Genomic DNA, 15523 nt, shown 5'->3' with positions numbered 1-15523 from the left:
CAGACATGACTGAAGCAACTTAGCAGCAGCAGCAGCAACGTACTGTTGTGTATGAAAGCATCATTTTAAAAACATAAGCCAATAACTGAATTCATGTGGATTTTCAGAGTAGAAGGAACTTTAAAAAATTAATTAGTCTGGTAATCTCATTTTACAAATCATAATAACTAATATTTATTGAGACCCTATCAGGGCAACATTTAGCACTTTTTATATGCTATTTAACCCTCTGCTTCTGTTGTATCTGTTTTACAGTGAATGCAATTTAGACTTGGGGATATTAAGTATTTTGCCAAAAATAACATGAACTCGGTCTCTCCAACACCCAAGTGTGTGAACTTGTGCCAGGTGCTGGTCAGAGATGAGTGAACTCCTTTTAGTGTCACCTGGTGAGCTTTGCCTGATGCCACGTGTCACTCGGAGCCAGCATGTTTAGATTCCACTTTTGTTTCTATTATTTATGAGGTGTAATTTGTTTTCTTTAGTACAACGCTTCATCTCAGCAGCAAAGAGAAATTATTAAAAGTAGGAGTCTGGACAGGCGGCTGCAAGAACCAATAGTATTGTCAAAGTGGAGACATAGCACCATTGTGCTGGACGCCAATGACAAGGTAGGACATTCTGAGAAAATAAATCTGTTGAGAACTTGGGCAAGTTCTTTATGCTTTATTTTCTTCTTTGTTGAGTCTCATACCTTGGTGGTGACTGTTTTATTGCATGCCATATCTGTTTGTCCCAGAGTGGGGATTGGTTTTGAAGTTTTCTGGTTTTTGACTTATGGCATAATGATGTATGTATACCTGATAACATTTGGGCCTGGTGGGTGATAGATTTTTTTCATAATCTCATTTTAAATTCACACATCATTATTGTTTGTCTTCAGTTTCTAAGAGATTTAATGGTAAAGACATTTAATTAACTTTCCCATCCCAGGAAGATTGAAAGCCTGCTCCTCCTGTTTCCCTAACAGCTCTCTGCTCAAAGTGCTTCTGAGAAGTCTTGTTCTCTGTTTGAAATAGGGAGTGGATTTTGATGCAAACATGAGATTGGAAAAGCGGTAGAATTTTTAACTTCCTTGTGAGTTACATCTTTACCTTGTGACCTCAAGTCCGGTGATAGAATAGGAACTTACTACAGATTTATAGACATCAGACATACTGATGTTAAAGTGGTGCTGATGAAGTGAGAGTGGCAGTAACACCCTAAAACTGAAATATTTGGCACTGGGGACTCTATTTTACCAACAGGATTCTCCTTCGGCATAGTTAATAGGTTTCCTGCATTTGCAGGCACGTTAGTGAAAGCAGGAGGCCCTCTCCTGAGGCATATTTCTCTGTGTTTGGATACTTTCAGTCCTAAATTCATTTTTAAATTGTCTCTATCAGTCAGTCAAATAAGAACTTCTAATTTCTATTTGTAAGGATATTAGGTGGTGGAGTGTAGAGGGCATATTAAAGGAATGAAATTCTGGAGTCTGTGCTATTGAAGGCTTGGAAATATATTAGAATTTAAGTTAACCTATATAGGTAAGAGTCCTAGAGATTTTATTAATAATAGAAAAATTCATTTAACTATAAGAACCAGATTACACTTCATTGTATACAAAAAACTCCTGTACTGTATGTGATGAATGCTCTAATGCCCAAGCTATGGTTGAACCAACTCTATTGCATCATCCAGTGAACTCTAGAATAAAAAGGATGCTTTTTTTGCTGGTGTAGACTTAAAATTTCTTACCTCTTTGTAATCTTTCTTGAGATTCATTTTCAGTATATTATTAGAATAACATGTGGAGTTCTTATTTCATATCCTTTTTTATCTAATTGTTTCAGAATATGATAACGTGATTTTCTTGAGACTAGACTTATTTTTGTAGAAATGGCTTTTTCCCCTCTACCTTTATAAATGGGAATCTTAGATAATTATTTCATCAGATAAACTCTGTTACTTATCATCATCTTCTAGTATATATGTTTTTAAGATTCAAGATTATAAAAGAGGGACTATACCAGAACAACCTGGTGGACTAATACAAGGGGTAAAATCTGCATAACTTGAAAAGTAATCATAGAAACCTAATACTGTGTGGCAAATGTTGTTACAATGCTATAGGTCCTAATTCAGTTGCCAGACAACCTTGAAGGAAGTAGGTGAGGGTATGTAGTTACCACTCATTTTATTCAGTTACTTATTTTCTAGTTTATGGGTCATCAAATCTTCCCTCTTTTTCTCACACTGTTTTAATATTAAGCACTCTTTGAGAAGTCAAGAAGTGGAAAAGCAAAACTTCTGAAGCTGTCGAAAAAAATACTTAAATGAGGCTAAACTGTCATTTGGACATTAAATGTAATTTCTTTTTATAAAGAAATATTTGATATGATTTTAATGTTTTCTCTATTTATATGTAGGCCTTGGATGTTTGCTTTTAAGGTTGTCCCTTCAGGAATTCTTCCTGTAAAATTTCACTGCTGCCTAGTTTCTGTATTTACAAATTGTATAGGTTATGAACCTGAAGACTTTTTTCCAAGTAAATGGATGTTGAATTAACGGTTTTGTATTGTGATTTAATAAAAACTCCCAGGCTCATCACCAGTATTTTATCCAGTTTCATAAGTATAGAAAAGTAGATGATACAGATGTGAAGATGAATGTCCAGAGAAATTATCTGGCTTTATCGGAAAGTTAATAATAGATGTTGGCATATGATTTTCCTAATTCTCTTTTCCTGAAATTATTCAAAGCTTCTAGGAGAACAGAGAACATTTAAATGGAACTTGGCTGTTGGTACCAATAAAATGTTTCTTTGGTCCTATCCTCCATGAATAGTGTTACAAATACCTGAGGTAGAAATCACATACCATTCTAATATTGACAAAGCAGAATTTCTTTGAGAATGCACATTATTGGCTTCCTTCTATTATACTCTTGTAGGCTTAGATTTTAAAATATTCCTTTTTTTTCGGGTGAGTTATTAATCTGTAAATCTGAGGTTTCTTCTTTGCATACTAAAAAAAAATCTTTGTTTATTTCTAATAACTGGGGTTAGCTATAAATTATATTAAATATTAATAGCAGTTTAATTAAATACAAGTTCTCATTCTGGCAGTTGCCAAGTAGTTCCTGTGAGTGTTCTGTGCCAAATCCTACCAGGATTCACACCAAGAGCAAATTAACATGTTGACTGTTAACATTTTTATCCACAAGTGTGCAGATTTTATTTATTTTAAATATGGTTAATTTAAGCTGATGCAGCATCATGATTTTAAGGCAGCATGCCTCATTTCTTTTGAGTAATCCTGTATATGATATTTAAGTTTATAGTAATTGGTACAAAATATGCCATATTTTATAAACTTTATGACATCTGTAGTTTTCACATCTGTACCATATTAGTTTCATAGCTAAATATAGAAGGGAAGTAACTAGGAAAAAATTTTTCTCAGCCTCCCTTATTAAGCTCTCCTTCTATGAGTAGAGGGAGAAATACAATTATATGAAATAGAGTAACATTTTTCATTACTTATTTTTTGTAGGAATCTCCATCTGCCTCAAAACCCTGCTATCCTGAACATGAGTCTTCTCCCTCTTCACCAAAGCACCAAGATACAGTTAGTATGATAGCAGCAAGTAGAAAATATAGTCCAATTATTTCAATCAGTTTCAGCAAATTAATTTTCTCTTAAGTGTAATGTTTAAATATCTCTTGAGCTTCTATAAAATTTCATTGGTCTCTCAAAAAATAACCAGATAATAGGTTTAAATTAAAAATTAAATTAAATTAATTAAAAATTAATTAAATTTTACTGATTTAAAAATTCTCTGCTTTGTGCAAAATATGGTACCTTCATGATCAACTTGTATACCATATTTATAAGGGATGAATTTATGTTTGGCTTTTGAACATAAATGTTAAAGTCCCTGGAGAATACTATCAAGTTTACACATTACCCTTTCTTCCTCAGGCCAACAGTCCAAAGGTAAGAAGCACCCTCCTCCTTATTAACGAGCTTAGATGCCCTTTTCCCTTCTAAACCGTCAGATGCATCAACCAGCCTATGCCAGGTAATATTGGCAGTACCTAACTCAACCTGAGGTTTCTCCTAAGCTTGGAAAACCGCCGGTGACTTCTCTTCACTCTTAACGATGGAGAAATTCTACTTGACCTCAATGTTTGCAGGACCTCCCTCCCCAAGTCTTCCTGCAATTTGCTGCTCCTCCTCTTCCCCTCCAGTGGCTCCATTTCCTTTCAGAAAGGGGGACTAAACTCTGTGTTGAGGTCTGCGAGGCTGTGCCTGTCCTGGGTCCTCAGCCCCGCTCACTTGTTCTCACTGCCCTCTGGCTCTTCAGCTCCAGGGCCTTCATGTACTGAAACCCGTGTCCCTCATATCTTTGTCCAGTCAACTTCTAGGTCATTCCTTAGAGCTTGGTTCAGACTCAGAATTTTATTCTAATCCTCTAGATTTGGTCAGATTTCCCTGTAGTGGATTTCCCTGGTGGGTCAGTAAAGGATCTGCCTGTAATGCAGGAGATCTGGGTTCAATCGCTGGGTCGGGAAGATCTCCTGGAGAAGGGAATGGCTACCCATTCCAGTAGTCTTGCCTGGGAAATTCCATGGACAGAGCGTGGCGGGCAACAGTCCATGGGGTCACAAAAAGTCGGACAGGACTGAGCCACTATCATTTTCACTTTCATACTTTCCCTGTAGTCCTCTTCATAGCATTTAAGTATATGTTATTTGATTCCATAAAATAGAGCAACTCTTTTCATTTCTTATTTCTTGTAGGAGCTTCCAACCCTTAGTTAATGTCTTCCCCACTAGACAAAGGAGAGCTTTCTTAGAGCAGAACCAGAGTACTCAGTGCAGTAGAGTTTTGCTGTTCCAGGGAGTTTTGCCGAATGAAGAAATAAAATTTGTAAAGTTTTTTAAAAAACAAACTTTCATTGTTATTTCCTTAATTTTAAGGAATAAACTTTATTAGGATACTTCTGATTTCCTAGGGACCCAGATTTTCACAGATGGTGCTTTCCTTTTACAGGCTCTTCCTCCCTTCCCTGAGCAAGTCTGGTCTTTTGATTTGTCTAACATGTTGTCCACCTGTCCTTCTGATGTTGCTCAGAAGGTTTCATTGCCTACCCTGCTCCTTGGCTTCTCTGCACTTACAGTTAATCCTGAGCTGACTTGGAGGAGGACTCTGTAGGTCCTGCCCCCACTAACCTCAGCATAACAGTTCTCTGAGTTGCAAGTCATTGACTGCATCCATGGAGTGAAAGTTACCTTGTGTTCCCCCATCTCCCTGCTGAGAGTTTAAACTGCAAAGGGACTCATAGGGATAGATAGGGGCTGTTTTCTCCTTTTTTCTTTTACATTGTTTAACACAGTCCTGGGTACGTAAACATCAAATAAAGATAAAAGTAAATGTGATTTTAGTGGTTTTGTCAAGAATTATTGTATGAACCTAAGGTACTGTTACTACAGTATCTTAATTTATCCATCTATCTAGAAAAAGGAAAACCTTTTTAAACTAAAGTATGGGTAATGTATAACTTCTAAGAAGACCTTTTATAAATTATTTATATTTTGGTAAAAGGGAATTTCTAGGTAATCCTAGAAACATGAGTTTATAAATGTCCCACGTAGGTTACAAAGGACTGTTTGCAGCTTTTTCCCCCAGGCAGTTATCCTTTCTCAAGGGTTTGCCAAGCACCCTGACTGTCTGGACTCAGGGTCCCCTCTCATGGCTGTGGCAGGGAACTACCTCACCAGGATTCTGTTTCGTTCTTTATTTGCTTGCATGTGGGGGGAAAAAAAAAACAACTCTGTTAATTCTGCCTAAGGCTATTCTGTTTTCTCATAAGTGTAGAGTGTCCTTCCCCCCATCCCCCAGTTCAGCACCCTCCAACTGCCCCCACGCCCAGAGGCTTCTGTCCCCTGAATATCTTCCTCAGCCTCTGCTCCCTGTCCTCCACTCGTACTGTTTGAACTGAGTCTTTTACCTGTCTTTCCCACTCTTACCCAGTTAATATGAGCAAATATCTTCTTAGTTCTTTGACTTAAAATCTGGTTGGCATAAAGCCTTAGTGGTAAGAAAAAAGAAGCTACAAATGTAGAAATGAAACTGACAGTGTTAGTTACTTGGTGTCATCTTTAAATCTCTGCAAATTGCCCAGCTACCTCTCAAATCTCTCTCTTTTTTTTTTTAATTAAAACTGTATTGAAATATAACTAACATACTGTACCATTCACCCATTTAAACTGTACAGTTTGGTGGTTGTTAGTATTAATATATTCAGATACATGAAACTATTGTTACACTTATTTAGAATATCTTCATCACCTTGAAAAGAAGTACTCATCTGTCATGACCCCTTCTACCTCCACACTCCATCAAGCCCTAAGCAGCCAGTAATTACTTTATATCTCACTAGATTTGCCTGTTCTGGTCCTTTCATATGAATAGAATCATATAATACGTGGTCTTTTTTTACAAGCTTTGTTCACTTGCATATAATGTCTTCATTCCGTCTCTTCTAATCAAAACAGATTAAAATTTCATCCGTTAATACAAATTTTAAACATGTTCATTTTTTTCTTGTTCTTTCCAGTTTTCAAATACATTGTTTTTCATAGTCACCTGAAGTCCTTTTTAGAAATAGGTAGTCTATACATCTTTTAAAAAATTGATAATATTTCTCTACAGTATGACTAGAGCATGGATTCAGTAGGATTTTGTAGGCTGATCTAAAGACCTAATCTCTATTTGTCCCAATGTACCTATGAGAATATGCATTTTAAAGTTTTCAGTTACTAAATAGTGAATACAATTTTGAATATATAATTTGGAAACAAGCTTTGACCTTATGTTTTCAAATAATGGTATTAAAGTGCTTGATCCACTTTGGAGCAAAGGACATTTCAACACGTTCTTTAACAAGTGTGTTTAGTGGATAGATTGTCTTAATTTTTTTCCATTGAACATGATTTAGACATTAATTTTTTTTAAATAAAACTGGTTCTTTAAACATTTTTTTAATCTAGGTGAAACTCACTTAACATAAAATTAGTCATTAACTATTTTAAAGTTTGTAATTCAGTGGCTTTAGTGTATTTACAATATGTGCCTAGTTTTAGGACGCTTTCATCAGGAGACCCCTACCCATCAAGCAGTCACTGTACATTTCCCTGCCCCTTCTCCCGTCCCCGCAGTAAGCTCTAGTTTGAAGATCTGTATGGATTTACCTGTCCTGGAAGTTTCATTACAGTGGTTCTTTTTTGACATTATATTCTTCCTCTGTGTGGAAAGAATCTTTTTATTACATTATTATAAGATGATTAACTGAAGATAAAAGTTTTCTTGGGAGATATTGATTTTGATATTAACAGTTATTACCCAAAATTGGGAAATGTTTACTAAATGAATGCAAAATCAGTTACAAATTCTGGAGCCTGCAAAGAGGTTATGAACCTGTGGAAGTTTTCCCAGATTACTCAACGGAACAAATATTTGATTGTTTTCTTGCCTTATTAGGTTAAGACAATCTTATTACAGTCTTTTTGGTTCAACCTTAACCAATTTTACTAGTTCTTAGTAAAACTTTCCTGCTTATTTTCAACTTGAAGTTTCCTTTGGAAACTTTGGAGTATCAGCATATTTAGACTAAGAAATATTTGTGTGTGAGTATGGACAGTTTTTAGAGGGCTAAGAAATATTTGTGTGAGTATGGACAGATTTTAGAGGACCTAACAAAGTTTTTATGAAGTTATTTTAGTAAGCTACACAAACACATTGATGGACTTTGATCCTAAGTGGAGAAAAGTACACCAAATAGTATGAAAAATCTGTCTAAATTCCTTTTTCCAAAGCTCACACCTGGATAGTCAAACCTGTATCCTCCTGCTCATCACTTTTATGTCAGATGCAGAACTTCAGTGTTTAAGAGCTAAAGCTTTATTTTCTCCATCACTGACCTTCTCTTACATTTCTTTTTTTAATGCCTTCTTTTATTATTAAATTTTATTTTTTGGCTGTAGCACACAGCATCCAGGATCTTAACTTCCTGACCAGGGATCAAACCCACACCCCCTGCAGTGGAAGAGAGGAGTTATTTGTTTGTTTTTGGCTGCGCTGGGTCTTTGTTGCTCTGCACAGGCTTTCTCTAGTTGCAGTGCGCAGGAGCTACTCTAGTTGCAGTGTGCCAGCTTCCCACTGTGGTGGCTTCTCTTGTTTTGGGGCACAGGCTCTAGGTGCACGGGCTCCTACTGTTGTGGCATGCAGGATCTGCGTTGTGGCATGCAGGATCTGCATTGCGGCATGCGGGATCTTTCTTTGTTGCTCTGTGGCACGTGGGGGTCTTCCTGAACCAGGAATGTAACCCATGTGCCCTGCGTTGGCAGGTGAATTCTTAACCACTGGACTCAGGGAAGTCCCTCTCTTATATTTCTTAGTAGTGTGATAGCACAGCTACTTTGTTCTTTAATTACTGACCTTCCATCACTGACCTTCTCTTATATTTCTTTTCTTAATGCCCTCTTTTATTTTATTTAATTTTATTTTTTGGCCGCACCACACAGCTACTTTGTGGGTTAATTACTTCAATAAATATATATTGAGCCCCAGGTTGCTGCTAGCCACTGTGCTGGGCGCTGTCATACAGCGATGAGCACAGCAGATCTAGTTCCAGCATACAGCCTGATAGAGGGTGAGTAAATTATATGTAATAGTGCTTTGCATTAAATGCAACACAGTAGGTGAACGAGGGGCCGTAGTCATAGGTGGAGGAGCTCCTACTTGAGGGGTTGGGAAAGCTCCTCTAGAGAATGCCTGGTGGTCCTGTGGTAAGACCCTATGCATCCAATGCAGGAGGGACAGATTCAGTCCCTGGTCGGGGAATTAAAATCCCACATGCTGCTTGTCGCTGCCAAAAAGTGAAAAACAACAACAAAGAGCGTTCTTGACGCTGAGGGACCCCCCTCTACCCAGCTGCTCGAGCTTGGGAGATTCCCAGCTCTTCCCTCTTCCCATCCCTGTCAGCTCTGCCTTCTGAATAATTCTCACATTTGGCCCCTGTTCACTCCTTCACTGGAGAAGGGAATGGCAACCCACTCCAGTATTCTTGCCTGGAGAATTCCATGGACAGAGGAGTCTGATGGGCTACAGTCCACAGGGTCGCAAAGAGTTGGACACGACTGAGCGACTAACACTTTGACTCGCTTACTGCCCTGGTCCAGGCCTGAGCGTCTCTTGTGGTAACTAGGAGTGTTCTGCTTGAGTCCATTGTCACCTGCGTCTGCTTCATTCTCTCCACTGCCTTTGTTTCTTGCTACTTCTCCACCTCAGTACGTGGAGAGAACTTACAGCTCTTGCAGCTGATGCTCCTTTGGCCTCTCTGGCCTCACCGGTTTGTCATCTCCACCCGCTGTGTTTCCATCTAGCTCCTCCTGGTCCTCAGTCTCTAGCAAGCTGCTCTGACCCCCTTCCTTCCTCACAGGGGGAGTTAGGGGTGCCTTTCTCACTGCACTTCTCGTTGGTGTGGTCATTGCTTTGCACCTGTATGCTTTGAATGTGGCAGATTTTGTTCTTACGTTCACGTTGAGTGCTTGCTCCTTAGAGCGTTAGTGCTTGGGTCTTGGTCCCTGTGAGAATTTCCTGGGTACTCTGGGCCCTGCCCTTGAACGATGTCTGCACAGGCACGGTTTTGTGCAGTATCGGTCCATTCACAGCTCAGGTAAGAATCCCTGATCCAGAGTGTTTTTTCATCCCTTAGGCTCTGGCCATCTGTCACTGCTGCTGTCCCTTCCGTTTCTCTTCCTGTTTTGATGCTGGCATTTCCGTCGTGTCTCTGCTTGTTCACCCACACTGTTCCAGCTTTGGCGTTTTTAGTAGGCTTATTCCTGCTCCTGTGCTTACACAACCAGGGCCCATCCTTTCAGATTAATGTTACTTAGTTTCTGGATCATTGAAAGTTTTTTTTCCCCCCTTCTCTGCATTCTGAAATAGGGAATGTTCTTAATGTCCTGTGCATGCTTTTAACTGTGTAATTGATGTTTTTATTGAGAGGCAATAGAGAGTTCTTACAAAAAGAATCAGACTTGGCATATCTAAGGAGAGCCAACCTTAAGCTTTGTGAAAAAAATTTCAGTAGTGTGGATATTTCCCAAGTTCCCAGTGTACAAAAGTGATTAATAGAACAGTTAGTCAGCTTTGTCTATAGATGTGACTTTTTCTTATCAGACCAGGGAAATATTATCTTTTAGACATTAGTGAGAAAATACTCAATATTTATCTCCTGTACAAGAAAAATTTGGTTGTTTTTCCTAATTAAAGTACATTGAGAACATAGCTGAGGTATGAGTCAAATAGTTAGAAGTAAATTCTGAATTGGGAGTCTTTTTTCCCTGTGTGTGTATATCGTATGTATGTTTCAGTTGAAATAAAATTGACTGCTTTGTCCTGTGTGTACAGTGCTCATTAATGCTGATGATTGCTATAGGCATCAACTCATTTTGATTAAATTGATTTGAATATAGGAGGCGAGAGCAGTGAGAAGCCCTTCTTCAGTCCCACCTGGAAGGATGTTAAGATGATATTTAACTTGAGCACAGCGGCTTTTGCCTTCCTAGGGTGTGATGGTAAAGCTGTGTAACTGGGTTTTACATCCACTGACTAAAAGGTGTAGTTAGTCTAGAGCCCAGTTCACCATGTGATCATATGTTTAATGGAGCATGTAGTGAATTCTTTATGCCACATTAAGGCCAATTCTATGCAGAGTACCAGTTACTTTATTAAATACAGTCACTGCATTTGTTCCACCTGGTTATTTTTATATTCTGACAAAGTGGGTATCTTAAATAATTTTCAGACTATAATGTTGTACAGTGACAACAGAATAAATAATTCCTTTTCTTGTGATATTTATCCTTATAGCATTGTATCCCTTGCTTTGAACAGAAAGTCATAAATCACTTTTCCAGTGCTGACTTGTAGCATTCATATGGAAATCTAGTTTGACTTTACCTTATGGCTGCTGTTACTTGAGAAGACCAAGTGCTTAATTATAAAAATAACTGAAAATAATTTTTTTAACTGAAAATAACTTTACAGAAGTATTAGAAAATTGTATTTTTAACATATTATACAACTAAACATATTACTACTGACTAATCTTTTCTTTTAAGCTAATATTAGAGTACCAGATCATTTTGATTCAGTTGTATGTAAGAATTTAGACCTCATTGCCTATATGAATGATGTATAAACAGTAATACCTCTGTTCCATACCATAGGGTCAAGAGAAATATGGATTATTAAATGTAACAAAAATTACTGAAAATGGAAAAAAGGTTCGGTAAGTACACAAATCATTAATGATATTTTTTATCTGATATAAATAAAAACTATATAAATTATATTCTAGTAGAAGTGATTAACAGTTTCAAAGCATTTCAGATGTATTTTCTAATACTATATATATATATATATATATAAAAGATTGTTAGGAAGTGTAGCAAAAATTTTCTTTATCTTGACACATTTCTTAGGGTAAGGTTAAATTCAGAAATGATAAGGCAGGCGATTCAGAGCAACCATTAGCTTTATTAAAATTCTTTTCAATAAGTAATGAATGCACATGGCAAAACACAAAGGTATACAGAAGAGTCAAATCCAGTTACCAGCCATCAGTTCCCTCCCCAGAGACAACCAGTTAGGTCTAGTGAGATGGACTGTTTTCCACCAGAGATAGAATGAATATATATATATATATATACACATACACACACACACACACCCCCCCCCACACACACACACAAACACACATAGGTTACTTTTAACAATCTTTTAACAGTTTATCTTGGAGATGGTTCTGTTTCATTGCATGTACAATTGGCACGTTGATTTTAACTGCTGCATGTTGATGATGTTGCTCAGTCGTGTCTGACTCTTTTGTGACCCTGTGGACTGTAGCCTGCCAGGCTCCTCTGTCCATGGATTTGTCAGGCAAGAATACTGGATTGGGTTGCCCGCCCCACGGATGGAACTCCTGCATTGGCAGGCAGATTCTTTCTTTCCCCAGAGCCACCTGGGAAGCCTATAGTTATATGGCTGTATCATAGTTTATTTAATTGTTCTTTGCAAGTATATGCCTGTCTATTGGTAGACATTTAGGACTTTTACATCTTTTGCTATTACAAACAGTATTACACTCCGTGTCTTGCACAGCTCATTTTGTGAGTATGTAGATATGCCTGTAGAATAAATTTTATAGAAGTGGAGTTGCTAAGCCATATGTAGTGGTCCCATTGATACAATTCCAGATTATACCTCAAGGTCCTCAGTCAGTCCCAACTTCCAGGAGCCTGGGTTTTCTCTGCACCTTTGTCAGTTCATTATGTTGTCAGACTCTTTGATCTTTGCTACTGGAGGTTAGAGAGAAATTGTATTTTTATTTGCGTTTCTTTTAGTGGGGTAGAGTGTCACAAACCGTATGTATTTCTTTGTTGTTGTTGTTGAATTATCAGTTTATACTCTGACTTTTTTTCTCTTGGATTGTTGGGTTTTTTTTTAACTAATTAATTCATTTTGGCTGCGCTGGCTCTTTGTTGCTGTGGAGGCTTTCTCCAGCTGCAGCAAGAGGGCACTACTCTGGCTACAGTGAACGCGCTTCTGATGGCAGTGGTTCTCGTGTTGTGGAGCACAGGCTCAGTAGCTGCGGTGCGTGAGCTTAGTTGCCCCACTGCTGTGGAATCTTCCCAGGCCAGGGATCTAACCTGTGTCCTTTGCATTGGCAGGCAGATTTTTATCCATTGCGCCACTGGGGAAGTCCAGGTTGTTGGCTTTTTGGGTAATGAATTTAGGAAATTAACTCTTTTTAAGTTACATTTTCTCTGATTTAAAAAAAAAAAATGTTGAAATGCTGTGGTTTTTAGTGTCAATCTGTTTAAGAAACAGTTTAAAATTTACGTGTAGTCGAGGTTTTTAGATTTGCTTTAATTGAACTGTCTTTGTCAGATTTTTGTACTTGGAAGTTTGTCTCTTAAGTACTCTGAAATAACTTTTACAAGTACTGCAGTTGTCTATTCCTTAAGCTGTTCCTTGGTAGAAGTCGGTGAATTGGATCTTTTTTTTTCTTTTGGGAATAAGTAGTGCAAGTAGGTCTTTGGCTACTTTGTTTTCGTTGTTGTTTTTCTCATAATAGTTTTTTGGATTTTCTTCTTCTAGAATACTTTTCCTAAGAGTACATCTATTTCATTATATTCAGATTTATTCACATTTTGTTGTTCAGTCACTCAGTTTTATCTTGACTCTTTGCAACCCCATGGACTGTAGCATGCCCTGTCCATCACCAACTCCCAGAGCTTGCTCAAACTCATGTCCATTGAGTCAGTGATGCCATCCAACCATCTCATTCTCTGTTGTCCCCTTCTTCTGCCTTCAGTCTTTCCCAGCATCAGGGTCTTTTCCAAGGAGTTAGTTCTTTGTATCAGGTGGTCAAAGTATAAGAGTTTCAGCTTCAGCATCAGTCCTTCCAGTGAATATTCAGGACTGATTCCTTTAGGACTGACTGGTTGGATCTCCTTGCAGTCCAAGGGACTCTCAAGAGTCTTCTCCAACACCTCAGTTCAAAAGCATCAGTTCTTAGGTGATCAGCTTTCTTTATACTCCAACTCTCACATCCATACATGACGACTGGAAAAACCATAGCTTTGACTAGACGGATCTTTGTCAGCAAAGTAAGTAATGTCTCTGCTCTTTAACATGTTGCCTAGGTTGGTCATAGCTTTTCTTCCAAGGAGCAGGCGTCTTTTAATTTCATGGCTGCAGTCACCATCTGCAGTGCTTTTGGAGCCCCCAAAATTAAAGTCTCTCACTGTTTCCATTGTTTCTCCATGTAATTGCCATGAAGTGATGGGATTGGATGCCATGATCTTTGTTTTCTGAATGTTGAGTTTTAAGCCAGCTTTTTCACTCTTTCACTTTCATGAAGAGATTCTTTAGTTCTTTGCTTTTTGCCATAAGGCTGGTGTCATCTGCGTATCTGAGGTTATTGATATTTCTCCCAGTAATCTTGATTCCAGCTTGTGCTTCATCCAGCCCAGCATTTGGCATGATATACTCTGCATAGAAGTTAAATAAGCAGGGTGACAGTATACAGCCTTGACATATTCCTTTCCCAATTTGGAACCAGTCTGTTGTTCCATGTCTGGTTCTAACCGTTGCTTCTTGACTTGCATACAGATTTCTCAGGAAGCAAGTCAGGTGGTCTGGTATTCCCATTTCTTTAAGAATTTTCCACAGTTTGGTGTGATCTACACAGTCAAAGGCTTTGGCGTAATCAATAAAACAGAAGTAGATTATTTTTTGGAAGTCTCCTGCTTCTTCAATGATCCAACGGATGTTGGCAATTTGATCTCTGGTTCCTCTGCCTTTTCTAAATCCAGCTTGAACATCTGGAAGTTAACATGGTTCATGTACTGTTGAAGCCTGCCTTGGAGAATTTCGAGCATTACTTTGCTAGCGTATGAGATGAGTGCAACTGTGGTGGTAGTTTGAACATTCTTTGGCATTGCCTTTCTTTGGGATTGGAATGAAACTGACCTTTTCCAGTCCTGTGGCCACTGCTGAGTTTTCCAAATTCGTTGGCATATTGAGTGTAGCACTTTAACAGCATACTGTTTCTGTCCTTTATTGTTCCCATCTTTGCATGAAATGTTCCCCTGATGTATCTGATTTTCTTGAAGAGATCTCTAGTCTTTCCCATTCTATTGTTTTCCTCTATTTCTTTGCATTGATCATCTCATCTTTCTCTGCTATTCTTTGGAACTCTACATTCAAGTGGGTATGTCTTTCCTTTTATCCTTTGCCTTTGGCTTCCCTTCTTTTCTCAGCTATTTGTAAGGCCTCCTCAGATGACCATTTTGTATTTTTGCATTTTTTTTATTGGAGATGGTCTTGATCCCTGCCTCCTGTACAGTGTCACAAACCTCCATCCATAGTTCTTCAGGCACTCTGTCTATCAGATCTAATCCCTTGAATCTGTCACTTCCACTGTATAATTGTAAGGGATTTGATTTAGGCCATATCTGAATGATCTAGTGGTTTTCCCTACTTCAGTTTAAGTCTGAATTTGGCAATAAGCAGTTCATGATCTGAGCCACAGTTCCCAGTCTTTTTTTTTTTTTTTTGCTGACTGTATAGAGCTCCTCCATCTTTGGCTGCAAAGAATATAATCAGTCTGATTTTGGTATTGACCATCTGGTGATGTCCATGTGTAGAGTCTTCTCTTGTGTTGTTGGAGGAAGGTGTTTGCTATGACCAGTGCATTCTGTTGGCAAAACTCTGTTAGCCTTTGCCCTGCTTCATTCTGTACTCCAAGGCCAAATTTACCTGTTACTCCAGGTATCTCTTGACTTCCCACTTTTGCATTCCAGTCCCCTATGATGAAAAGAACATCTTTTTTGGGTGTTAGTTCTAGAAGGTCTTGTAGGTCCTCATAGAACCGTTCAGCTTCTTCAGTGTTACTGGTTGGG

General features: G+C 38.2%; 1 protein-coding gene across 16 annotated transcripts in view; it reads left to right on the top strand.

Annotated features, from left to right (window-relative positions):
• ARHGAP12 (Rho GTPase activating protein 12) overlaps positions 1–15523 on the top strand; it is a 118219-nt gene that overhangs the window by 77976 nt on the left and 24720 nt on the right. For 7 of the 16 annotated variants that reach the window (XM_027559802.1, XM_027559790.1, XM_027559788.1 and 4 more), the window contains 4 exons: positions 486–611; positions 3534–3608; positions 3963–3977; positions 11282–11343. In XM_027559802.1, coding sequence (XP_027415603.1) covers positions 486–611; positions 3534–3608; positions 3963–3977; positions 11282–11343 — 278 coding nt within the window. The remainder of the gene's footprint in view (positions 1–485; positions 612–3533; positions 3609–3962; positions 3978–11281; positions 11344–15523) is intronic. The other 9 variants (XM_027559804.1, XM_027559805.1, XM_027559793.1 and 6 more) reach the window with 2 other exon arrangements.

This window comes from Bos indicus x Bos taurus, chromosome 13 (assembly GCF_003369695.1).
Source record: "Bos indicus x Bos taurus breed Angus x Brahman F1 hybrid chromosome 13, Bos_hybrid_MaternalHap_v2.0, whole genome shotgun sequence".
In the NCBI taxonomy this organism is placed as follows: Eukaryota; Metazoa; Chordata; class Mammalia; order Artiodactyla; family Bovidae; genus Bos; species Bos indicus x Bos taurus.
This window is presented reverse-complemented; position numbering and strand designations above follow the sequence as displayed.